Below are 27,380 nucleotides of genomic sequence, written 5' to 3'. Positions count from 1 at the left end.
TTTATCAAAGGTCAAATCAGTTTCCAGTGCAGGTTGTAGTACAGTATCTGACTATACTGGCTAAATCGTTCATAGTGAGAAAATATTTTGTGAGCTTTGCTAACAGCCAACAGTCTTATTGAATTAGTTTTCTGCACGCAGAACCTTGAAATGTATTAGATTTACATCAGACTGACTTGAATGCAATGAATGGATTGTATGCAGTTTGATCAGTCAAGTACTTCTTTTCATCTGCTGACAAAGAGTCAGGAAAGAAGAGCTCAAAAACAATGTATGGTGTATGTTTGTGAGAGACAACAAACAGAATTATGTATTTCAGCAATTCTCCACCTCACTTAAAACAGTAGGCTGATTGTCAAAGCAGCAGTTTCTCTCCAGAGTGTAAATGTTTCCCGGTCCTAACTTGTGGTTGATGTAAGATGATGATAATACAAAATTTTCTCGTCAAAGAATTAACAAGTGTAATTTCACAAGTGTCAAACGAGATGGTACATTTGGTTTCACTGAATGTCAAGAAGCAGAAGGTCAGAAGGAAGTGTTAATTTCATTTGCTGTGGAAAACATCATATGCCAGAGAACATGAATAATTAACATCATGCTGGAAAGCTGGGCCTAGGATTCTGAATATTGTAAAATTTAATTATTGCCCTTTGTCCCCCTTTTTGCAAGAAGACACTTGTCCTTAGACTAGTTGAAAACACAACAGAAAAAGTGTATTTGAGGAGGCAAATGCAGCACCAGATTCTTTGTTTTAGTCTATTTGGAGCATCTGGTGTCCTCTTCAGTCATGTAAAAGTAACTTTCAGTGCTTTGAAACTGCTAGACACTTGCACATAAATCATCTGAGAACACACATATACAAATGCATATATTTTGCACAATGTGAAGTTCAAGGATAAAAAAAAAAAAAACATTTTACAACCCCTGGCAAAAAACATGGAATTACCGGCCTTGGATGATGTTCATTCAGTTGTTTAATTTGGTAGACAAAAAACAGTTCACAGACATGACACAAAACTAAAGTCGTTTCAAATGGCAACTTTCTGGCTTTAAGAAACATATAAATTAAACAACTGAATGAACATTCTCCGAGGCCGGTGATGCCATAATTTTTGCCAGGGGTCGTATATTGCAATGACTGCTGTAGAAGCTGTGAAAGCAGACTGGTGATTATTGCTCTGTCTGACCTTATGTGCTGGACTGTTCTGCACTGCCTGCATGGAAAAGGTCAAACTTGATTTGACAAGCAAAGTCCATATGAAGTCCCCTGAGACATTTCTAACCTGGTTCTAGTAATTAACTGTGCAAGTCAATAGAAACAATTAAGGAGTAGATTACATGAGTTGCCAGCATTATCAAGGGTAACACAACATTTGCATCATCAAATGTTAATTTAAAACAAGTAGTTAATGTGCTCCTGGGACAAACAGGTAGGATATCTTACTTTTTTGTCCCCATACGTAAAAATGTATACATAGGTAAAGTTTGTCAGAGTTTTGTGAAGAATTGAATTTCTAACCCATGGGTATGGGGGAGGAGAAGAAAAACATCTTATATTTTCTCCCCAATGAATTTGGAATATTCATTATTTTTATAGCACTATGAGCCTTATTGCATATATGCAATTTTCCTGTACATTTCCCCAAGCAAGATATGATTATAGAATCCCTATACATCACCAACAAAGAAAACACTTAGAGAATATAGAAAACATTCTTTTGTCACAGTCTTTAAGTATTAGCCAGGATTACTGTGATCGTCTGGCAACGGCTGGGCGGGTGTCGCCCATCTCTCACCAAGTCAGCTGGGATAGGCAGCAGCTCAACTTGTGACCCTAATGAGGATAAGTGCTATGAAAAATGGATGGTTGCATTGTTAAGAGTTTAGCGACATGCGGTGAGATTCATGACTATTGAGGTGCTACTCCTCTGTCCTTAGATATAAAAATATTAACTCAAAAATAGATTAGCCAATATTTCAATATCATTGAAACATACTGTACATTTGAAATAAGGTCAAATATATATTAATAAATTTATAAATAAATATTTATTTTCAAAGCTTTAAATTATCCATCAATTAGCCAAACTGCTTTTTCTTCTTCACAAGAGTTGCACCCCAGCCAATTGCAGAGCACACATAGACGAACGAACCAGTCACACTCATAATCACATCAAACAACAATTTAAAACGCTCTCCGATTGTGTGACCTTCGTTACAAGATCAGCATAATCTTCATATTTAAAGTCACGTTTGAAAATGAGCAAGCTTAAAAAACAATTGAAATTACAGAAAGAGCAACATGGTTTAGGCTATCCTTTATTTATGGGTTGAAATCATGCTTTTCAAAGTGGGTGCCAATCGTGTTTCAACACTTAATTTCCTTGGTTGTACTGACATTTAATTGGTGCTTCTTTGGACTAGTATGTGACATTGTTCTCTCAGTTAAATATTTAACTGACCAACCAGCAACCGCATGACATGAAAACCGCACTCTTCTCATTATTTTATCATTCAAATTAAATCACATTAAATTCTCACAAGAACAGGTCAAACCTGTCATTTCAACTTCTCTACAAATGGTGATAGTGTATATTGGTCTTCCTCCAGCAAACGCCAATATTTTGACCTCATTTAAAATGTTTTTAATTCTGATAAAGGCTCTCACAATGCTGATAATCTCTATCCACTTTCCTCCAGCTCTCCAGACCACCCAGCCACCTAAAGTCCTCTTTCCCCCGGAGAGACAAGACACATTTATTGAGATCACACCTGGTGAGTACCAACTCATTTATATGAGTTTTATTTATTTATATATATATATATATACATATATATAAAACACTAGCTAACAGGCAACTTCAAGACGAAATGTTAGCTATGTACTGTAATCATAGTGAAAGAAACAGGGTCTCATTAAGTCTGTTTCAGATTTCTTTGTGTACTAAATTGGATGTTGCGTGTTCTGCTTCAGCACCGGTTGACTGATTGCGCATGTGTGTGCGTGCATCTCGCGCTGTGCACTTTGCATTGTCGACAAAAAGATGCTTATTTGCATGTACTACTATGGTTGTTTATGCGTTTCCATTAATTCCACATTGATGTAGTAGCAGGCAAATAGGCCCCGAGGCCCCTATACACCGATTGCAGGGGGGCACCTTTTAATGGGAATCAAACAGGCTCACCAACAACCCACACAACCAACAGCAAGACTGTAAACATGTACACTGTATGCGCACACTGGGCAGCTTGCATCCCACACACATGCACGCAGCTTTCCTTTTTTGAGACATTACATGTGCAAGCACAATTACCTTATACATTTTGTTCACTTTCAATTGTTATTTACATTTTCACTTAATTGTTTTTTTAATTACTCTCATTTCCTCTCCATCCTGGTTATTCCTCTATTTGTCTTATTCTCCTATCTGCGCCATCTCCTGTATTGCCACCTTTTTCTGCTCTCCATCCCTCCATAATACCATGGGTAATCAACACCATTCCTTGAACTCATTGTTGTCTCACTAATGTGAGTTGGAGACAGATGAAATACATAATTCAAGATTGCTTTGAGACACAAATACACAGAACTTTAAATGAAATAAAAAGAGCCATGAATAATGAAGGTCGCGTCGCTTAAGGGACTTAGAGGGACGTCCTCCATTACAAAAACACTCTGGTGAGCCCAAGTTGCATTTGTTTAACAATCTTAGAGGCATAAAAATGAACATGGTTTTGTATGAGTACTACTTGTCATAAGTCGCTCAGAAGGCTTGCTAAATTTATCTACAATTATGATGTGCTTTTCTCCTGTTATGGGATTACATTTCTCTTAGCCAGTAGTTGGAATTGTTCAACTCCAGAGCTCTAGCATTATAAAACCGAGGCGGCATCATGGCAATCAATATGCTTGAAAACTGCACATACAGTATTTCCCTCAGCTTTTAACAATATATGTAATATCATGTTTCCTCACATCGCTCAGTTTGCATTTTGTTTCACCTTGAAATAAGCATATATTTTCATCATTAATGATATTGTACGTCACAATACAATGACTATGCAAACAGGACTATTCAGTGGTACCATGACGTGCAAGTTAAATTCATTCTTTGACCAACTCAGTTTATTTGTAAAGCAAAACAGTTTTTCCAGTGAAATTGATTAGAATGCCACAAATCTACCAGGCCCCAAACAGACATTTTTTAATGTTTTTTCAAAAACAATTCCGCGATAGAGCGAGGCCGTGATAGGTGAAGCGCCAAATAGCGAGGGATTACTGTATATGTTGCGAAGTTGGGCTCTAAGATACAATATGATATTTACATAGGCATATTTTTTTTGCCTGCTGAAATATTCGTAACATAAGCTTCTATAAATTCAGGGAAGGGAAGGAAGTCTATTGAGTAATTTTGTAGGATTAGATTTCTGTGCATGCTAAACATTTTCAATGAATAATATAGCAGTGTAGACCAAATTCAGAAAACTATCAACAGCAGTTTGTCTAATACATGCTACATCTGGCAAGTTGGCCGGTTGCTCGCAGGCAAAGTTCTTATTTACTTTCTATTACTTTATGTGTGTGTGTGTGGTGTGGTGTTAGAAAGGTTGAGAACAGATTATTCTCTTGGCTACACAATAAACACTTTATTTTCTGGGGTCACTTAAGCCTATTTCTCAAGTCTGTTGCTACTCCCTCAGGACAAATTCCTATATTCTCACCATGTCATCGTTCCATGAAGTATATTGAAGAGGAAAATAAACACGCACACACACACACACACACGCACACACGCACGCACACACACACACACACACACACAAGTGTAAAAGGTACCAGTGAAAGTTTGACTTTGAAAAACAGGTGGAGATAAGGTGGTATACTTTGTACCCTCCACATCTGCCTCGCTTTTACCCCCATAGCATTTATCTCAGTGTGTCTGTCTCCTCCTGTCGCTGTGAGGTGTCTGCTTCTAGCTCACTTTATTTTCATCTGTCTGTGTCCCATCTCCTGCTGCCACTATCTCAAACAGTTCCACTGTCTTCCTTTCAGCTCATTCTACTGTATCTCCTCATTCACGTTCTTTCAAACGGTTTATCCCATGTCAGTATTCCCTTTCCAGAGATAACTTGGAGTGGTGTGCATCAAACGTTTCCAAGTTGACGTTTTCATGGTCCGTATTTAAGCCATGGCATTGGTTTTGTTTGCAGTTGTGCATCTTCCGCAGACCCTTAACTCAGCCTATACACAAAATAATTCAGCTCAAACAATTATTAAACATTCATTGCTTTATTTGCCCACTTATGAATGTATTATTGTCATGTCATGAAGTCTTTAACAGATACACAAAGGGTGCAAGTAACTACAAAACATAAGATTCATAAAATAATTCATGAAATGAAGGATAAAGAGAATTTGCTTCACAAAAAAATTGCAAAAAAGTCATCTTGGTGCAGTACACACTGTGACTGAACCGGATCAAGGGTGTGCTCTATATTGTATCCGTATAAGAGTTGGAGAGTTGTGCCGATCATAATAGAAAAGCATTTCTACATTTCTGTTCACGTGGCCTCCACCAATTTGAATGTTATTATTTTGATGAGGCTTTTAGCACTTTAAGTGTTGTGAGATTCAAAGAGTATATTTAGAGTAGCATTCTAAATGTCAAGAGGAGATTTTTTCTAACTCAAATTACACAAATAAGAGAAAAATGCTTACTACTTAGTACTACTTGTGATAGAAGGACAAGTTTGACAGAAAAAGTGCAAGAGAAATTAGGGTCAATAATTGCTGTTGCCAAAGATTGGCAATAACAATCTCAAAATGCAGTATATGTTCAAAATTTACTATTTATTATGCATTCAATTTCGTTACATTCCTCTTCATCTACTATTTCGGATAGAGTTGCAACCTGAAGGATGACAGTGCTACAGGCAAAATAACTTTTACCTTCACTTTTACTGTGCTTTTATGGACACAAATAGCAAGCAGTCGAATCTAATTTGGAGAAGTGCTCTCAGTCAAAAGCACCATGTGTGAAACCTTCAGACGTTACCCCGGCTACCTGGTTTTGGAGTCAAGCCTAAATCCACATTTTCAAAAAATGATTCAATCAAGATTCAATCAAATCCTAACATGTGCACTTGACTGCAAAAGTATGACTAAACAGATCATATTAATATAAACCATGAAACATTAGTTGGTTCACATTTGCCTACTTTGAAATTTTGTTGACCTGATATTTGCTAACTTTGTATTCTGACTGATTTTCCCAAAACAACACTTAACTGGTGAATGTTACTGACTCTAAGGAGATTTTTTTAAGCTTTTTGCTGAAGCTTCATTATGGTTCATAATAATTATGCTATTACCATTTGAATTATGAGACACCCACTACTCTGTAGTAATACATACAGATAATTTTGAATCTGTAATGTTTGGATGCATGAAAACCAAAACTACTGCCACTATGGGTGTTTGCTGTTTTGTCCTCTGTGATGTTTGTATCTCCATCAGTGTCCAATTATTTCCATTCAGTCTATCGTCTCTGTCAACCTCTTTTACAAATGATGACTTTCTCTGCGGGATAATCCTGTGGAGTTGGAATCAGATTTTTAACAAATAATCCCTTTTAAAAATCCATCAAACAAGTTTGTGCCTGTGTATGTGACCTGCTGTTTGTGTGTCTGAAAGGAATAATGAAGTGACTTTGAGCGAGGCTGTGCGGGTTTGGATATCTGCCATATAGCACCAACAAAAGCCAGAACAACTGCACTTGCTTGACATATGTTGCAAGTATGCCTGTCAGTAGTTATTATGTCAGAAACCTGTTCAACCACACCCTTCTCGGTCTCCTTTTTTTCTCCTAGTTACACCTCTAAAAAAAAGTCTTGCACTTGCTTGTGAATGCATAATTTACTGAACAGAACCGTCTTGACATCAGTCAGAGGTTGATGGGCATGCAACCCAGTATTACCTTTAGTGTTGTCCAGACACCTAAATATTGACTTCAATACGACTACAATAGCTGTTATAGTTCCTTGATGCTGAAACGAAACTACAGCGAATAATTAGAAATAGGAAATAGGTGCAATAAAAGCTAAACATAAAATTTTTTAATCGTATTAATTCAGAAAATTATAAGAATGCTCATTAGAATATCTTTTGATAAAAGAAATACATTTTAAAACATTGCTGAACAACTGAACAAAATCATTCAACGTTTTTAAATTAACATGAATATTCAGTAAAAGCGGCTAATTTTTAAGAATTGTTGTTTTAGCAATGTTGTTTTACCAATGTCATCATATATATGTATAACGAGGGAACTTTTTATCATCGCTGCTGAAAAGGAAAAAAAAAACAGTATAGACCAGAATATGTACTCACAGGAAATGCTGGTTTTGCTTGTTTTTGTGCTGGTCCTGGGGGTACACATTTTTCAAGTATAGATAGACCCTCACCAAGGCTAAACTAGTTGAAAAATATAAAAATTAATTCATAAAAATAAGTGGCAAAAAATCCATAAAGGTTTGTATTTGGGGTTGTTTGTCTTTATGTAGAAGCTTGCTTGCTCTGTCTAGTGAGCAAATGATTCTGGGGGCTATTGATGTCATTGCGACTCGAAATACAAGTACGTACATATATTTATATATTATATTGTTAAATAAATTGCAAGCAAGCATATGATCTGTTTATTTTGATAGTGGTGGGCTATGCGCAATTCGTCAGTGCGAAAAAAGACTTGCAAGTTACAACAGGCCGAAAAACAGCTCTGTCTGCTCTATCGCTCTTAAACTGTCAGTTTAGATTTTACAAAGCCCTTATGACTGGTCATTTAATTAACCTTGTCAAGCATATCGCCACTAATCTCCTTTCTAATTTCATCTGTTAATTTAAAACACTTCTTAACGAGGCCAGTCCCCTAGCCAATCAAATGTCCAGAATAGGTATGTATATAAGAGCAAGGAACTTTTTTAATTAGATCTGTCGGGAAATTGCCAAATATGGGCATGGAATGAGAATTGATTGTCTTTCCTGGGAGAGCTATTAAGAATCACCTCGGGTTTTGAATGTTTGTGCTCCAAAGACTAAAAAGCTTGAATGTGTGTGGGAACTGATAAAATCGATGACAGGCGGTAGAATGACGTGAGTAGAATTGTGAAATCTCGTTTTCCTCCTTTGTGGCAGCTTCATTTCCGCTTTGAAAGAAACATTTTAATATTTGCAGAAATGATTCTCCATCACATATTTATTAAATCCTATCACTGCAACAATACTGTGGTGCCAAATATTTGAACAGCCTTTTTGCAGCGAGATACTGGCCTATAAATATAATGAATTATTCATAAAGTATAATTTCTTTATATTTTGAAAATGGGTTTGAGATCATTCTCTAGATAGTCACTGGTGATAATTGCTCACTCTTACTCTCCAATGTGTTTTTTTTTTCAGAATATGTTCTGAAATATAAGACATAGTAAGAGGTGTTAGATTTTAGAGGATATGTTGTTGATTTTTTCCTTTTTAATACAGGTACTGAACATTTCAATGTAGCTATGAGAAAATGAAAAAAGACCAAAAAAAAAAGTTATTTAATTACTGTGAGTGAGGAATGTTCATTTTATAATTCTATTTATAATTCTGTTCTACAAAAACAGCACAGTCACTCCATAAGATAGAGCACAAAAAAGGATTATGACTCACAATTCTGGAAGCTGCAGTTGGCAAAAATGATGCAATTTTGGAGAGGTGTCACTGCCATGTTACACAGAAAGGATTTAAAACAGAAGCATTTGAGGAGAAGAGAATAAGATAGGATTTCATCTTAAACCATTTGTTGGAGGCAGGATGGAAATAAAATGAGAAATTCCATGACCTAAAACTCAGCTTTTACAACTCCGACAGTAGAGAGACACACACACACACACGTGCATGTACGCATACACCCATGCGTGGACACACAACCTTTTCAAAGCACCTCATGGGCAAAAGTACAAAAGTTGCATATATTAGATTGTAGAAGGGTGTGTGTGGCTTTGTGACAACCTGTGGTTTTTATCATCTTACATTCTATTGACAAAAAGGCACGTAGCTGCTAACCCTCAATGCAGCCAAAGTCAGACTACACTATTAGTCTCTCGTCTAATGCACTCCGATAGACACCTACAGTTATCCTCTTAGCATCTTATATAGTATAATGTACAAAAAAGATAAAGGAAAGCTGTATTTCAGGTTTTGTCAATTTTCTCAATACTATACAGTACCTAAATGACTTTACATACAGAATGTGTCTATTTTACTGTTACAATACCCAAATATACTGATTTATTCTGTCTAACTCGTGCCACACAGAAATCGGTGAAGTAGTTTCAACCTGATCTATGTATTTTTTAAAAGTCGAACTACAAGTCATATTTGTTTGTTTTTTTCACTTGTTTTAGTTTGGTTGTTGTTTGTTTATCTACTATTACACACACAAAAATTATCAACTCTTCTAGGATGTGACTATTAATGTAAATTGTGGAGGAGAATTAATTATTGTAAACCCATTCTTAAAAATAAATGTTGCTGTTTGCATTACAAAGTTTAATAGGTTCAAATACAAAGAATTTCTATCCTTGTAAAGACAGCTCTTGTGATGGATCTCTTTGATTGTGTGTTTAATGTTGAAATTGTACGAATACAGTAAGAATACTGTAATTTGATTTCTCATTGAACTCATCCATCAATCCAGTAAGACAAAACCAAGGTCACTAACTGCTAATATAATGAATTGAACAATTTCATTTTGATGATTGTACACTCATCTAGTCAAATTATTGAGATGAATATTTTCAAGGCAGGGGCAGCACGGTGTGGTAGTCTGCCCCACAGTCAAGAGTTTCTGAGTTCGAGTCCTTGCCAGGATGAACTTGTGTGGAGTTTGTTGTAATTGTGAACTTCCTGAAACCTGTCACATACGTACTGTATAAGCCAGCGAGCCACATCGTTATTCACTGCCTTATCTGCTATCCTCATGCCTTTTGTATCACTTCCATGAGTCAAAATGCAAAATTGATATTTCCTGTACAACCATATTGAAGAAAAGTGTAAATTCTACTATGACTTTTTTATTGAGATGGCTAATTAAAACATACACGTCTCCACCAACTCCTTCAAAGCCCCCTTGATACCTCTGAATTTCTTGGGGGAAAAAGGAAAATTCAATAACCTTTATTTAATGTTCATCTTTGTGATAAGTAGGTCATAGAGAAGCGGAAGGGGTGGAATCATAAATTACATGAAATAAAAAGAAATTGAAAGACTGGTCCACTATGTCTTTCAATTTCTTTTCATTTGCCTCACAGCAAGAAACTCTCTGACATGAAACTTGCCTCAGGATATTTTATGTTGTGTTCTTCCGGGTGCTTTTGATGGTCCTTTCAAAGGTACAAAAACCTCCATGTTATGTTAATCGTTCTTTCTTTACATCGTGTGGATCTCAGCCCTCCATTAGATGCAATTTTTAACATTATTGTTCAGCTTCAAGCAAAAAATGTGCATGATGCCTTGATAAAGATGTCAAAAGGTATTTGGAAGCAAAAACAAGCATTAATTTCTTTAAACTAGGTTCTAAAAGTCAAAGTTTTCAAATGGTTCTGCGTTACAGTAGATGGAATTTATTCGGATCCATTTTCAATATCACTTTTTTTTTCAGGGTCACGGGTAGCTCGATAGCCCAGCTGACATCCGGCAAAAGGCAGACTTCACCTTTTACGATAGTCACCAATCACAAGGCACATATACTATAGATACAGACAACCACGAATGCTCACACGGTCACTGAGAAGGAACAGAATCCTTGCTGCCCACACAGGAGCAAGAAGGGTGGATCTTTATAACCCCACTATTTATTTCTATAATACACAAAAATATTCTGACATATCAATGTACATTTTTATATCATCTATTGTTTACATGAGCAGAATGTCTCCCTGCCAATTCTCATTTTGCCTTTGCTACATTGGCACTGCTTTGCATGCTGGTTTGCACCTGCATTTTAGATGCAGCACTGGAATGTGCAAAATCACCTGTCATATTTTCGGTTTAATGAATCACAATGCACATGCTAAATTCATCTATTTGCACATAATTGCCACAGAACACACAAAATGAACTGTGTAGCAATTTTGCATGTTTAGCATATGCATTCCTGGGTGCACAGATTTGCAGATCACCTTCAATATCCGATTTCCTTTTCTATATTAGGAAAAGAGAAAAAAGAAAAGAAAAAAAGAGACCATGGAGCCGCTCTGAGATGGCGGTGTGATGTTTCCTTAGAACGGACTACCTGCTCATATCTATATACGCTAAAAGGGTCAATTAAACTGTCAGGAGATTCTACCTGCTTCTATCTATGCATAAGTATACTCTCAGGAGGTTATTTTAATTGTCAGGGCATCCTGCCTGCTTGCATCTACGTATATTTCCTCAAGAGATTTTTTCGAACATTCTGCCTGTATGCGGACGCCAGCCGACCAAACGTTGAGTACATCACACTACACTGGCTACGAAACATCTAGACAGCCCAAAATCGGCTACGATACATTACACTAGTCTGTGACATGTCTGTCGGCTCATTTTTGGGCTACATTCGTGTAGGTTAACGTGTGCATTAATGTATTAAAGCTATCGTCAAAAGTCAGTTTGCTGTTTGTGAGCCCTTTTAATTATATATTTCCTGGGTGCAAACCATCACTTTATCTTTTTGAGAGAGGGGGGGAGAGCGAGAGAGAGAGAGGGGGGGGCAGAGTTAGCTTTATGAAAGGTTTATAGTCTAATGACATTTCATAAATTCAATTTTGGCTAGTGTGGTTGAAGATAATAAATACGCAAATGGAAATGAAATCTGACAATGAAGCTCAAAGCACAGCTTTGCAAGCAGAAGGAAGCAGATGGGAATGCCTGATAACCAGCATTTTCTCATGCATGGGTTGTAGCATTAGATAAAATGCACATCTGTAATGATGCTCATATTCAGGTGCTTCTTTATGTGCATGTTTCATAGAGGCTCCATGAAAGCACTGACAAGTCAGTCAGGCTTAACGACAGCTAGAGACTAAATTCTTTTTGACTACAAGAGATGACTTGCTTTTTTTCATACCTGTACCTAAACTTCCTGACAATCCAGTGTCTAATGCTCATAAACGAGGTGGATGTGTTTTTGCAATGAAGCAATCAGCCCAGTGTGAAATGATGATGCGCCAGCTTGCTTTACAATGCCTCACTAAAATTAACGACAGCAGCACCCTTTCATTCAAACTCTTTTAAACACCCTTTTGTTCCAGCCACAAAAAGAAAATGATTGCTTCAATCACTGTAGTAAACAGGAACATCAAATATCTTGGGTTGTAGTTTTGATTAGACAAACAAGCTGTACTCAACCATTCAACATCCCCAAGGGAATCAAACGATATTATTTCTATCACCAGAATATATTGAAAACACATCCTCAGGGTATTAATCGATTATGATAGTCACATTGTAACCACTATCCTACCCGAATTGTACAACATTTTAAAAGCAGATAGCAGTATGACACGCCTCCAAAAAAAGATTGTACACAGACTGAGAGGCCACAATAAGTGTACATCAGGGGTGTCAAACTTATTTTTGTCGCGGGCCGCATCATAGACATAGTTTGCGATAAAAAGGCCATTAAAATTGTCGACCCAAATAAATGTATGAACGTCTCATATTGTATATATGGTATAGGCTACACAACAAACTGATGAATAACTACTTTTCAAAACAGAGATTAATAAAAACTGTTCAGATATTTAAAAATGAAATATTGAAATCAAATCAAATATTTAAAAATAAAAATTGTTTAAAAAAATGAATGGTAATAAAAATTGCTAACAATATTTATATTTTTTAAAAGTGAAAACAATTTGAAACTTTTGGAATTGACATATAAATTTGATGCACTATTTGTCTTCGCGGGCCACCTAAAATGATATGGCGGGCCGTATCTGGCCCCCGGGCCTTGACTTTGACACCTGTGGTGTACATGGTTCTATAGACAAGTACTTGTACGTAATTTGGGTGTGACTCCAAAGCCATAGGTGAATGCCAATTAGGGTTAGGAAAAAAAAGGATCTTGATACAACATTCTATTGTGTTCATAAAACATTATCTCTCATGACAATGCCATGTGTCAGTTTGCAATATAGTAGAATGTGCTTCAAGATGCAGTTTCATCCCAAACCAAAATAAGCCTCTTTATTCTAATGGTAAAATTCAATATATTCAATTCAACCAATGAGCATTCGAGTAGCATTGTGAAGTTCACAATGTGAACGCAATAACATAGAGCTTCATAGTATATATCTATATCTACATCTCTCTCTCTCTCTCTCTCTCTCTCTCTCTCTCTTTATATATATATATATATATACTAAAAAGTTTGGAGTCACACAATTTAGTGTTTTCCATGAAAACTAATGGAATTGCCCAAGGCTTTACAAGGGTTTTCTAATCATCCATTAACCTTCTAACACAATTAGCAAACTCAATTGACCATTCGAACACTGGAGAGACAGTTGTTGGAAATGGACCTTTATGCACCGTTGTAGATATTGAATTAAAACGTTAGCCGCTCCAATAGTCATTTCTAAGTTACCCCAAACTTTTGAACGGTAGAGAGAGAGTGTGTGTGTGTGTGTGTGTGCGTGTGTGTGTGTGTGTGTGTGTGTGTGTGTGTGTGTGTGTGTGTGTGTGTGTGTGTGTGTGTGTGTGTGTGTGTGTGTGTGTGTGTGTGTGTGTGTGTGTGTGTGTGTACATACTATGGATGAATGGGGGTATATTGATAAATAAACAGACTTAATAAATCTTAAATCTAATTTTAAATCTCTATACATATAAAACTCTGGATATTTTGACTTTCAGAAGGCAGAGGCTGGTTGAGGCCTTTCAATTTTTCAAGTTTTTCTAGATACTACATTATAGCTTTGAAGTTGAACTTGATACTGTCTCGCTCCATTTTCATTCAGTCTGTTTAATGGATGTTCTGATTTATCCCTTATTTGTCAAAATAGCTTTCTTCAGGCTGCCCTTCTCCAAAGCTGCTGCCTTTTTTCCTTTGGCAGCGGATAGACTGATGCATTCCAAAGTGAAGTGATGAATAAAAATACATACCAGAGACATGCCACCTTCAGCTCAATCATGCTTGTCCGCTTATTTCACAAATAAAATGTCACTTGTCAAAGTCTACCACATCTCAAACTGGCTGAAGTTTGTTCAATAATAAAACATTAATTGAATAATGTTATTGTTTAATTGTTAATAATAAATCTAATCCTCTCTGGTTCCAAACTGTCATTCTGTTGTATTCAGGCAACCGGGGTTAATAATTTAATAGCAGAGCCAGAGGAGAAATTTGGTCGTTCCTCCGTCTCATCCTTTACGTACATTTGTGTTTCTAGGGTTTATTTGCGTAGTGATAACATTGTGTTGTGTGTTGCAGGTTTGCCTCTCAGTCTGGACTGCAAGGCATTTTTTGGCTACAGTGGAGAAAACCGCAGACCTATCATCTACTGGATGAAAGGAGAGAAGTTTGTTGAAGAACTTGCTGGACACATTAAAGAAAGTGATGTCAGGTAATTTCAACCATTATCCCACCTTTTTAGTGTTTTTCCGGTAGATTTACTTGTTTTGGAGCTTGATAAAAAATTAGCGCTGATAGGTACCTGAATCTTCCTACCTTCCTTCCTGCCTTCCTTCCTTGCTTGCTTCCTTTTTTCCTTCCATCCATCCATCCATCCATCCATCCATCCATCCATCCATCCATCCATCCATCCAACCATCCATCCATCCATCCATCCATCCAAACAGCTTCATTTATTACTCGCAGACCTTTTCTGTCAGTGCCTGGTCCTTAACCCATCCATGTAGCGGTAGATTGCAGTATATGTACCGGTATATGATTTAACGTACAATGGAATGGCACATTTTGCATTTTTGTTCCATTGATGTGATTACATTGGCTTTGTTTGTTTTTTGGTATGTGGAATTTGAAGATAAACCTCTGTAACCTAACGTGTATGTGGTTCTTCACTATGGGTGTGGTGGATCCAGAGCAACATGGGGTGGCAAACAACATCGACTCAAGAGCGCCATATACGTTTCATGAGCACGCCACAGTTACACATATCTGTAAAATGATTCGAGTTTACAGTTTATTGCATTTGTCTATCATCCGTTCAGTTCTCTATACCACTCTACCACCATTGCAGTCTTTCCTTATCAACTCGAGGTGAAAGGAAGGGATTCCTATCGCCTTTTGTATCTTTGTAATGAAATTGTAATTTAGTGACCAAAATACTTCTTCAATTTCGTTTTGACCCAACTGTCATCAACCCAGTGGTAATTAGGCTATGCATTTTGACCTCAGTGAAAGTACTTCTAGTACTCTTTTTAACATTTTTCGTCAAGGTTAACTCCAGTGTCTCGTTTCATACTTCATCATCTGGGTCTGAAACCTAGGTCATCATATTTGGAAACGGATTCACGACTAAACCAGGAAAGTGTTCTGCCTCATGATAGTCGTGAAGAAAAGTGTCGAATGAGTATTTAAATTTGAAACTAATCATGCCCTGTGGTATTTAATTAACCTTTGCCTGATGAATTCTCCATCTCTTGATCTAGTCCTCTGGCTACAAATGATCCAATCATCTAGTGTTTCAAATCTGACATATTACATTTGAATAGAGAAATTCCTTCTGTGTTGTTTAGGTCCCCCAATCTTGCTGTCACACTAGTTAGCGGTGTGCAGTGGTTACATTTCAATAATTGTATGGATTTGTTGATAACCAGAATTTGTTGCCCTTACAACACCCATGCACAGATAATGAATATACCTGGTAATCCAAGTTGACGAGTTGGATTTGTTGAATCAAGGAAGAACAAAATGATATAGTTTTTATAGAACACTGTTGCCAACAGCACAGAAGGTCTCAAGTTATTCAGTCCAGTGCTGTCCAGCAATTCTGAATTTTTGCAGCTCAGCATTCTCGTTGTTCACTCATGTGCAATATTTTGAATTGAATATATATACACACTGACTGTTGCTTCGCCTTGCAAGGGCAAACAAATTTGCTTCTTATCCTAGCATATCAGCTGATTAACCCATCTGTTGTCAAAACTCAAGGTTTATAAAGTAGGGCTTTATGATTCATGATGACAAATTCGTTCAGATGATTTTACTACAATGTAGTTCCAGTAATAGTTAAATCTGGTGTAAAACACACACACACGTCTGTTCATATCACTTCCGCTCACATATACACACACACACACTTGCTGTGTATTGCCAACATAGATGAGACAGAAATGATGTGGTGAGTTTGTAATAAAGAAATTGTTTGTGCTGAAGAACCTGTATGACCCTAATACTGTGACTCTGGAACTATATAGGAATAGTTTATATCTTGAAAGATTTGAGCACACTGCACATCTACTATATTTGTAATATTAAGTCTTAATGAAATTCCTTAGATTATTATTTAAATTGGACTTTGTTAAATTAATATGAGAGAGCTCCATTACACATATGAAACCACAAATGAAAGCCTCACAGAAACAACTAAACCTAAGACGAGTCTCGATTACAATCAGGTGGGTATGTAAATATCCATATCAAAAGAGAAGGCTATTTTTGTAAATTAGTTCTACTGTCTTACGTGAGTGGTTATTTTGCAGGCCAGTAAAGTAGCTGGGCACATAGCAATTGAGACCATGACTGTTCCACAGGTTTTTGCACAGTCTAGATTTTAGATTTAAATTAAGTCTTATGTATGGGTTATTTAGGAAAGAAATACACAAAATGTAATTAAAATATCTTTGGATTTCTAGTCACATTTAATTCAATAACTCTGTCATGCAAATTAACAATTGGTTCATTTCGCTAGGTTTTATCTAAGCTTGAGTATTTTGATTGACTGTGTCAAACAGGCTTAATCAAAGCTTGAGTAGTAATTAATTACCTGTGGCAACAACTGAAATGCAATTGCAAACAAAAAAAAACCATTGGATTTTTTTATCAGCCACACAAGTTCAATGGGATTCAATTTAAAGACTAGTGCTTACAGACAAAGTCACGTGAGAAATGTTCTTAACAAAATTATGTTCTATGTGGCCTCACTAGTCTAAGCATGGTATCCTGCTTAATTTTGCATTTGTGGGATATGAATTCAGCAGTAAAAATGACATTGGCTAAGGGCTGACCTTGCAAGACCAAACCAAGAAAACAGGTGAGCCTTGATCGGTCGTGACCTGAGTCTTAAAGCACTGTGATGTTGTGGTAAAATGTCTGCCCTCTGAGATGGATAAAAACAGATTGATTTTTCTGCTTAATTCATATTGCACATGGGCAATATTAATCAGACTGTGTTTACGCACACAACATATTATAAACAGGATTTTCCACCTTGACTTTGAAAATTTGAAGTAATTGCAAGCGGTAGTGATTAACCCTTGTTTTGGGTGAAAAATATCTCCTTGCATCCTCAGTATTCAAAAGATAGCACACATCACAGACATTCTAAGAAAGTATAGTAGTTTGTTGCTATCAGATTGTTGTATAGGCCAGAGGTTCACAAATGTTTAGACCACACTTCCTAGTTAATATTGGTCAAATGTTTGACCCACAATGGCTTCACCAGAGAGGCAAGGTGAAGGTCTTCACCTCCATCTCCTATCCATTTAAGAGTCCCAGTAATGATGTATGACGCCAATTAAAACAAAAGGTCACTCACAGCATGATACAAAAGGCACTCATGTGTTGTAGCCATGCATCCATAACCCAAAAGAGTGTTGCGCAGAGATGCCAGGATAATGTGTGAAGACATCAGTATGAATGAGTATGAAGAAGTCATTTGTTTTCAAGATAGAGTCTTTTGCATAGATTGCATAGAGTCTATGCAATGGACAATACCAGAAAAGTTGTTCATGAAAGCTCAATGAAACATGGTCAATATTGTATCACAAGCACATCTATACAGGGTGAGTTGTCAAACCAGTCTTTCTTTGCAGCTAAAACTAGAATGCCACCAGTGGGGTTAAGGATTACTTGACCATTTTACACAAAAATTAATTGCTTGGATTTTCACTGACAGAAGTTGTCATTTTATCAGTTCAAAAATTTGCTATCAAATTTGCTATCAACTAATGCAGTTACAAATCAGTAATGCACAGTTGCTTTTACACTCCAATAAAATCTAATTAAATTCAGGTGTATTAAATTAGTAATTATTATTATTGTTATTATTATTATTATCATTATTTAATCATTATTAATGTGTGTAGCTTCATGGTTTCTGTACAAGCCTTGCATGTAGTGATTCAAAAGCAGTATCGTAGGGGCTAGGAGCTGGCAGGTACAGTCCCAATTGGCCTATTCAGGCATCTGGCTTCCGCTGCTAGAGCCATTAAGAAAGGTATGCCGTGAGCGGTGCGAGACTTTGGGTCAACTCCTGGACCAAATGTGCTGTTTCGGCAAGCACTGTCTGTGTGGCCTTTGATCTGAGTGGAAATAGCTACTAAGCCTGACCCTAAATCAAATTCCAAAAGATGGGTCAACCCTTGAGCCAGTTCAGTCTGCCTCCTGCCATGTTCCTCCTTGCAGGTTTATGCAGTATCTGACCCCACCATAAGGACAGAAGCTTTTTGCACCGGCTGCACTGTTTTCTACACATGCCTAGTTGCTCCACCTGGCCTACTTTTTAATGCACTCTACTCTGCTGCACTCAACTCAACTCCATTTCTCTATGCATCATTTACTCCTTTCTATGTTCTTATATCATTTCTCCTCTTCTTTTGTCCTCGTTGTTGCCTATTTGTCTTCATTCTTTATACGTTCTTCTTTTCAACATTTTAGCAGAGCAATTTTTGGAACATGGCAAACTACCTGTCTCAAGTTTTACACATAGTGAATATTTTCATTCCTTGTATCCTTCATGCAATTTCCAACACTGTTCTCCCACATTAGAAACATTTTCCATGTGCTCTAGTCAACATTTAAAGTAATTTTGAATTTCGATTTTTGCTTATCCAGGATTTTAAGGGAGCATTTAGGCGAAAAGGAAGTCCAGCTGTCCTTGACTTTTGACGCCATTGAGGAGACTGACCTGGCTAATTACACCTGCTACGTGGAGAACCACATAGGGAGGCGCCGCGGGAGTGCCATACTGCTGAAGAAAGGTACAAAACTACTTCCCAGTTGTCCCTATTTATTCCACAATAATCTATTGTAAAACCTGAGAAACTATCTTAAAACAGAGCCCTCTGATACACCTATACACGTCTGCACATCACAGAAACGTAATCAATGTGATATGGAGGGACATAATATTTAACAATACTTGGCATCAACCAGCAGAAATGTTTAGCATCAATTAGTTTATAATCTAATGAACAACAGTATCAACAATGGTGAGATGTGGAGCCAAATCCACACCAACATCCACTGCTGGGGGAACTCTTGCGGAAGCATCAAAACTGGAGTACAGGTTGTGTAAATATGTACGTGCGTTCGCTTTGTTCACAAAATTCATTGAAAGTGCTCCACAAACGGCATCCTTCTACGGGTGGAGCGATTACAATTGTAAATAGTCGTAGTATGTTATTTTAATTTGGCAACAGCGTTTATTTACATTAGTGGCTTAAATTGTGTGACAGAAGCCAGTTGTGCTTTATAGTACCACCACACCCAGATGTGTGTGTGACGATCATTGGGACTTTAACTTTAACTTTAACTTTTAGTAGCCGCATTGCGCTTTATCTTCTTTTACTAACTAAAATTATCTTCTTAAACTTTGGACATTCTCTGCATGTCTTTTATGCACTCCCTTTTCCTGGCTGGCATTTAATGCTCGGCAGTAACAGTCCATTAGGAAAAACAATCACACCAAATTCCCCCGATATAGTGAATCATCTGTAAGACAAGTAAAAAAAAAAAAAATCAGCGATGAAGCAAAGCAGCAAAAAGTGAACCTTGATAGCAAGGGATGACTGTACTGTAATGGTGTTGAATTAAGGGATTAAGGTGGGATCAACTGAACTGTGGAAGCCTGCCCTGCACAATTTACACTCGCAGCGTGTAGATTGGGTTATGCCATAACATTTAACAAGTGCGGAGTCTAGGCCCCTGTTTTTTCTGCAATTCAGAATTGCTGTTGCATAATGTGGCGATGTCGCAAAGCAAAGTCCATCAAATGCTCAGAAGCTTTCATGGCACGCAAAGCTCGCCGCCAGCGCTCATTCATCCTGAATAGAGAGCTGAGTATCATTCACGCAAAGCTCGCCACCAGAGCTCATTCATACTGAATAGAGAGCTGAGTATCATTCATTTGGCTGCCTCTCCGAGTTAACCGATCGTCCTTTGCATTCTACACTGTCCGAAACCCTCTGGCAGCAGCCCAAAGACACCATCTCCAAGGCTTGGGCCACAGCAGTCATGCCAAGGTAGCAGCGGCGCTCAATTGTGCGGCTGCATGGAGACTTTCTCAATCAAGTCAATGGAACCCAGCGAGCGACACGTGCACTCGCAAAAAACAGAAGCGTCAATATTTTATTCGAATTTGTTTTCATTAGTACCGTATTTTCTGGGTTATAAATCGCTCCGGAGTACAAATCGCACCAGCCTCAAAATGCATAATAAAGAAGGAAAAGACGCACAGGAGTACAAGTCGCAATTTTGGGGGGAATTTATTTGATCAAATCCAACACCACAAACAGACACGTCATCTTCAAAGGAAATTTAAAATTAAAATAAAAGAGGCAACAACAGGCGGAATATTTGTACGGTATGCTAACGTTACATAACACATAAACAACAAACTGAGAATGTGCCTGGTATGTTAACATAACATATTAAGAGTTATTCAGATAACTATAGCATACATAACGTGCTAACAAGTTTACCAAACCATCCTTGCCACTCCAAATCACTAAATCCAATGAAATCTTCAACCTCTGTGTCACTTTTAAACAACTCCGCTAACTCTGGAGGTAGAAGATAAGGCGCTTCCTCTTCCACGTCGCTTACGTCAGACTCATCGTCAGTTGCAGAGATTATCATCACAGGCCTGCGGTTTAGTGTGAAAATAACATGTGAAATTATATAATAATGTGTTAATAATTTCACACATAAATTGCTCCAGAGTATAAGTCGCACTCCCAGCCAAACTAGGTAAAAACTGCGACTTATAGTCCGGAAAATACTCAAATCCAGGCAAGACCGTTTCGGTGTGGAACAGGGCTAATTAAAAGTGCTATATTTGATATTACACCAAAGCTAAGCAACCACAAAGAAAATGACATGTTTAAGCTCAACAAAATGGTGGATTTTACTCAGACTTGTTCCTGTTTGTTATGAGTGTTCTGTGCAAGGTTCTATTTATGTGTGCATTTTTGGAGAAACCTTTTCTATGGATTTTATGATAAACAATAACTTCTTGGTTACAGAGGGTGTTAACGTATGTGAATGCTGTGCGTGCTCACCTATGGCGACCCCTCAGTGCGGTGTTGTGTCACAAACATTTTTGACTATGCCCTTGAACCCATCGCATATGCCCTGGAAAAAGCAGAGAGGCAGTACTAAGTGCATCAAACCAGAGCCCCTCAAAGCCTTGACTACACCACGAAATTCTGTCCATAATGCTTATGAACAGAATCAAAGCATATCCAGCCCTCGCTGGAAATGAGTCCTACTTATTGCCAGCAATGTGAACCAAACTGATATTGGTCGTACAGAGACCGAACAGCCCAGTTCTTAGGTACCCCATACTTCCCACAGAATTTCTGAGGGACCGTTCCATTCGGTGGGTCACTGGTTAGCACGTCTGCCTCACAGTTAGGAGGGTGCGGGTTCGAATCCACCTCCGGCCCTCTCTGTGGGGAGTTTGCATGTTCTCCCTGTGTCCGCGTGGTGTTTCTCCGGGCACTCCGGTTTCCTCCCACATCCCAAAATCATGCTTGGTTGGCCGATTGAGTACTCCAAATTGCCCGTAGGTGTGAGTGCGAGTGCGGATGGTTGTTCGTCTCTGTGTGCCCTATGATTGGCTGGCAACCAGTTCAGAGTGTCCCCCACCTACTGCCCGATGACGGCTGGGATAGGCTCCAGCACGCTCGTGAACCCAGTGGGGACAAAGCGGTACAGAAAATGGATGGATGGACCATTCCATTCAACTTCTATACTACTGTTTTGCCAATGACATCCAGAACCACATCAACACCAAAGTCATCACCGCTGCCAACACTATCCTCACCAACTCGTTGCTGAAAGAAAATTGGTCACATATTGGTGGTGGGACTGGTGGTGGTTCTAGTAGTATTCTACTCATATTAGTAGTATGATTATAAACAAAAACGACCCCCCTCTTGTAAAGAAGGGAATGCCACATTGGATTTTCAAAAAACAACTTGGACTGACAGGTGATGCCCAGGAAGTGCACAGCGAAGCAAATAATGCCTGGAATGACCGAAGAATATAAAATAAGAAAAACATGATCTCATCATTGCCACTTTTGAGAGTCAACTGAAAAATGCATGAGAGTTCCCTTTGTAAAACATTTACGACATGCCTCGTGGAATTTGTGGCCACAAGCAAGAGACAGAGAAAAGTAGAGACAAATAGAGATGCAGAGGAGCGGGCATTCGTTGTTACCTCAATTTCATTGGATAACAGGTCTGAAAAAAGGTGCGATTAGATAGAAATGTGCAGGGGTATGAGTTTGATCAAAATAAACATACACATAGCAAAAGTGAAAACAGATTAACGTGAACAAGAAATAGTTGATTAAATACACAAGCTGAAGGTGTGGAAGTACAGAGGACACAAAAAGAGAAGAAAAAACAAAAGAAAAATGAAAGTGAGATGGAGGCAGTGAACTGAAAATGCGTCCTACTGTCTTTTGCCTTGGGTATCAAATCTATCTTAGTGTACTTAACTAGCACCCAAGAGACGCCAGGAAGCACACACACACACACACACACACACACACACACACACACACACACACACAAAGACACACTTGTGCATGTGCTCAGTAAGAACATACTGACTCACTTTTCCAGTGGGGGGTCATGGGGGTAGGTCATAATTGTTTAACAGAGTAATAACAAGGGTGTATAAAAATGTGTTTGTGTGTGCATGTGTGTGGTGGGGGTGGTCAGTAGTGTTCTTGGGCATTAGCATGATGCAGAACTTGAGCTCCACATAGACAAATGTATTTTTTATTTTTGATGGATTTTGCTTGCATTGGTGTTTACCATTTGCGCTGGGTGTGATGAAAAGAAGACAAGGGCAAAATAATAATAACAATAATACCAGAAGAACAACAGAATTGAACCCTTGACAGATTAAAATTTATTCATGATAAGCTTCATAAAGGCAGGAGTTTTTTTAGACTGTTTTGGGGCATAATCTCTGCCTTGCATCTCATGGCCAGAGAATGTTCTATATTTACCAATTTACAAATGAAAAACATAAAAAGAAAGAAATAATGATGAAAACACTTCCCGTGACATAAGCGGCTCTGATAATGGATGGATGGATAAAAAACTTACAAAATTGGGAGATTCAGGCTTTGCATCAAACAATATTCTACTTGTGTAAAATGCTTTGCTCTGTAATTACATTTCCTTCCTTATGATGTGACTTGCTGAACATCAGTACCATTCAGGATAGTTTTTTAGTTTTTCCTTTGAGCATAGTTACTGGCCAGACATACCAATGTCAGTCATAGTTTGGCAGTTCCACAGTATTAGTCTAAAGTAGCAGCAAATAATTGCTGTGATCAGAATGTTGCCGCAAATACTCACCAGTTCTGAAAATGAAATATCGATACCTCTGCTACCAGGATTATCAATATCAATGCTTTGGATACTTCAGTCATTGGTGGTAATGTATTTCATTAAGAGGAACACAGTTTAAATTCACTGAACTATTGACATATCTATCAATATGTGGTTTTTAAGAGATATTGTTTTCTAATGTGTAAGAGGAGTAGCACGATGTTCTATAGGTCAGTCACCAGATAATGGGGTCATGTGTGGAGCTATTTCAGCTTGATACACAGCCAAGATGTCCATTGAGTTGTTTGTAATGAGCCGTGGCAACAACAGACCTTTTGAAACACTTCAGCTAAAGCCACAACACAGAATGCAAGGCATTTATGATGGTGTGGACACAAGAGCACAGCGTCAGATGCTGCTGATAGGGCAAGCTGGACATCTGCAGTGGAGAGCTTCGACGATGCAGGCAGGTGCAATCGAGTTACAGATGGAGAAGAATTTAAGTGTCAATACATACTTCAAAAATAGCTGCTTGAGTTGATCTTTGTGTAATGTAAGTATCTCTCTGAGTAAGTCTCTCATAAAAAAGAAAAAATATCAGAGGAATGCCTGTTGTTCCTGCACCTCATTATGTTCATTTGCCTCTTCCACGAGCACTTCCAATTCCATCACTTCAAATTTCATTTTGGACTTGTGCTGCGTTTCCACTTTTATTTCCACAATCTGTTACAGTGAACACACAATTTAGCATCAACTTTTTGGGACCTGACTAATTCAGGCCCTAACAGACAACTCCCACTATGAAGGGTAGGTTGTTCAGCCCACAAATTCAAGAGTACGTTCTCTCTACTGTTTGTCATCTTCACTCTTAATGAGGCAGAGTCATCAGAGAACTTTTGGAGGTGGCGTTCGACATCGCAGGTCCAGGTTGAAGAGAAAACACTTGTGTGCTCCATTTAGCCTCTTGGAAAATGGAAGAACATGATCATGAGTACAACCATGCTTCCCCAGGTGGGAAAGAGGTCCGTGGAGGAGGGAGATGACAGCATGCTCTATTCCAATGCCAGGCTGGTAGGCGAACTGCAGCGGGTCCGTCTGGACCTGCTGCCTTCTTTTCCTTGATGCTTCACAGCTCTTTTCTCACCTGGTTAGGAGAGAGGAACAGATTGGTGTAGCAGCTAGGCAAGATAGAGTGCTGCAGCATTGTCTGTGCGAGAGCAGGGGTGCTTGTCTGATTAGGGGGACTGAAGAAAAGGTTCGGATCATTCACTCATTGCTTCTCAACCATACCGTCCAGTTATTTGCAGCTGGTGGTTGTCTTAGGGCTCGTTCTCATCCTCTTTCTATTCAGCTGCATTTTCTGCAGCTGAATTTCCATCTTTCTCCTTTTGGTGCCTTTCACAGTAACCTCTCTGATTTTCCTCTGCTCATTCTGCACAGTCCTTAAGGAGGCTCTTTTTGTCAGGCAGAGAGACGCGATACTCTTAGCAATTCAATTCCGCCTAGTGAGGTCTGATTTTTTGTTTTTAGCAAGCTCCGTTTCCTTTGCCTTCTGGTGCAACGCCTCGTAGCAAGGTCATGTCAGAGCGAACGAACACAAAACGACAGCCGAAACAAAGCACATGTTATGCAAAGTTAGGACACATTATCAAAGCTTGATTTCACACACTATGTGTGATTGAATTATGAGTGCGTTCTACCAGTCACCCAGTTGGTAATTGCCGAATGCATCTATGTTTTATGTGTTTTGCATACACACATGCGCACACGCACTCGCACGCGCACACAGCTAGGCTTTGTAGTTCAGCAGAAAGAGCTGCCTTTAGCCAAAACCATAAGAGTCTCACTAGAAAGAAAAAAAAGGTTTGGAGAGAGTGACAAACAGAGGAGCAGACTGGCACATGTTTGATTACCATAAAGTCTGTTAAATATTTGCGATGCTCTTATTCTGAGTTTTGCTTTATTTGTCATCACCTCATTTGGATTTTGTGTATTTTTCTGTGTGATGTCATCAGAGGAGGATACTATGAAAGAAAAATTCTGATAGGCATAGGGGAAAATTATTTTCTGTATTATTGTGCTTATGTATCATATTTTATATACGAGAAGCTAACAAACTGAACATGTCTGAAAAGGATAAATTATCTAAAAGTTAGCTAATGACTATATGAGCACAACCACAAGCCATGAAGTGTGGCTATTTATGCCAGTTTGTATTCTCTATCTTTTTTTTTCCTCTCACCTTACTTCCAGGATTGCTAGTAGGTGACATTGTGGCTCTCCAAATGTTGAAAAATGCAAAAATGTTATCTAAGCACCGGCAGTGGTAGACAAGTAATTCATTAGTAATGGAAAAATGTGCGACAGTTTAGATGAAGGCTAGATAAAGGAAAAGGGAAGTAAAGAGAGGATGATGGAGGAGGAGATAGGAAGGCTGTGATGTGAGCAGGGTAGAAAGAAACTGGATTTTTTGTTAAAAATAAATTATATGATGAGGCAATCTGAGGTTACGTAACATTAGTGCAAATATTTGAAATGAATGAAATCTGCCAATTGCATCCCTACTCGCATCTTCATTGTCACTGTGCTATTATATTCTGCAGTGTTTTGTGTGTGTGTGTTCTGAGTGGAAGTCACATGTCACAGCGTCGGAGAGACGTCTACTGGTGGAAGTTGGTAAACACTATGTAATGTGATATATATATTCATGCACAAAATGACTGCTGGACTAATGCAAAACCTGACAAAATTCCATAATTCATAAAGCTTAATGTACAGAGTCAGAAGTATTGGGACACCAGACCATCACACCTATAGGAAGAGAAAGTGGAAGACTTTGAGATGTTCTTCTCTTTACAGCTTTATCCTTCAGGTGACACAGATAATTTAGGCCATCCCAAAAAGAGTTTGATGAGTTTGAAGTCAGACTCCTTATGCGCCAGCCCATTTCTGTACATGTTGATCCTCGAACGTAATTAAATCTGGTGACTAAGAAAAAAAAACAGCCCAAAAAAATCACAGTTTATTCATTAAATGTTTATTTTTGTTGCTGGAAGAAGTGTATTTCTTAGTTTTAATGATCCAGTAATGGAGTAAATGCTGAATGTTTATGTGTTTGTAGCTCCAATGTTATTTTGCGTCATGCATTTTCTTCTAAGCTCTTTTTATGTATTGCTAGTCATTCTTCTGCCATTTGCTAAATGTTTTGCTCTATTTTCAGTTCATGCTGCAAAGAATTCAACTAATTGTACCAGAAAATCTTCCAGAGCATAATTGTTATATATTGTCGCATTTTGTCCGTCTATGTGTGAGTGTGATGGAAAAACGCTCATCAAAAGCAAATCCCAGTGCACGAGCTCTTAAACCTCCATGTTTTCTTCTGACACATTTTTAGAAATTGAGATATCTCGCGCTGAGATCAATTCCTGGGTAACAGGCAGGAGGTCGGAGCAGGGAGGAGAAGAGGAGAAACACATTAGGGATTGAAAATCATCCTCTTTGAACTGTTGAACCAGACTACGAATGAAAAGCACATTTGGTA

The 27,380-nt window shown here is 38.2% G+C and overlaps 1 protein-coding gene across 2 annotated transcripts in view; it reads left to right on the top strand.

Moving 5' to 3' along the window:
- Positions 1-27,380, top strand: part of il1rapl2 (interleukin 1 receptor accessory protein-like 2) — a 208,651-nt gene that overhangs the window by 168,781 nt on the left and 12,490 nt on the right. For both annotated transcript variants that reach the window (XM_037261030.1, XM_037261031.1), the window contains exons 7-9: positions 2,701-2,775; positions 14,511-14,643; positions 19,098-19,243. In XM_037261030.1, the coding sequence (XP_037116925.1) occupies positions 2,701-2,775; positions 14,511-14,643; positions 19,098-19,243 (354 nt within the window). The remainder of the gene's footprint in view (positions 1-2,700; positions 2,776-14,510; positions 14,644-19,097; positions 19,244-27,380) is intronic.

This window comes from Syngnathus acus, chromosome 10, assembly GCF_901709675.1.
Source record: "Syngnathus acus chromosome 10, fSynAcu1.2, whole genome shotgun sequence".
NCBI lineage: Eukaryota > Metazoa > Chordata > Actinopteri > Syngnathiformes > Syngnathidae > Syngnathus > Syngnathus acus.
Note: the sequence above shows the minus strand (reverse complement) of the source record. Positions and strands in the feature narration are given on the sequence as shown.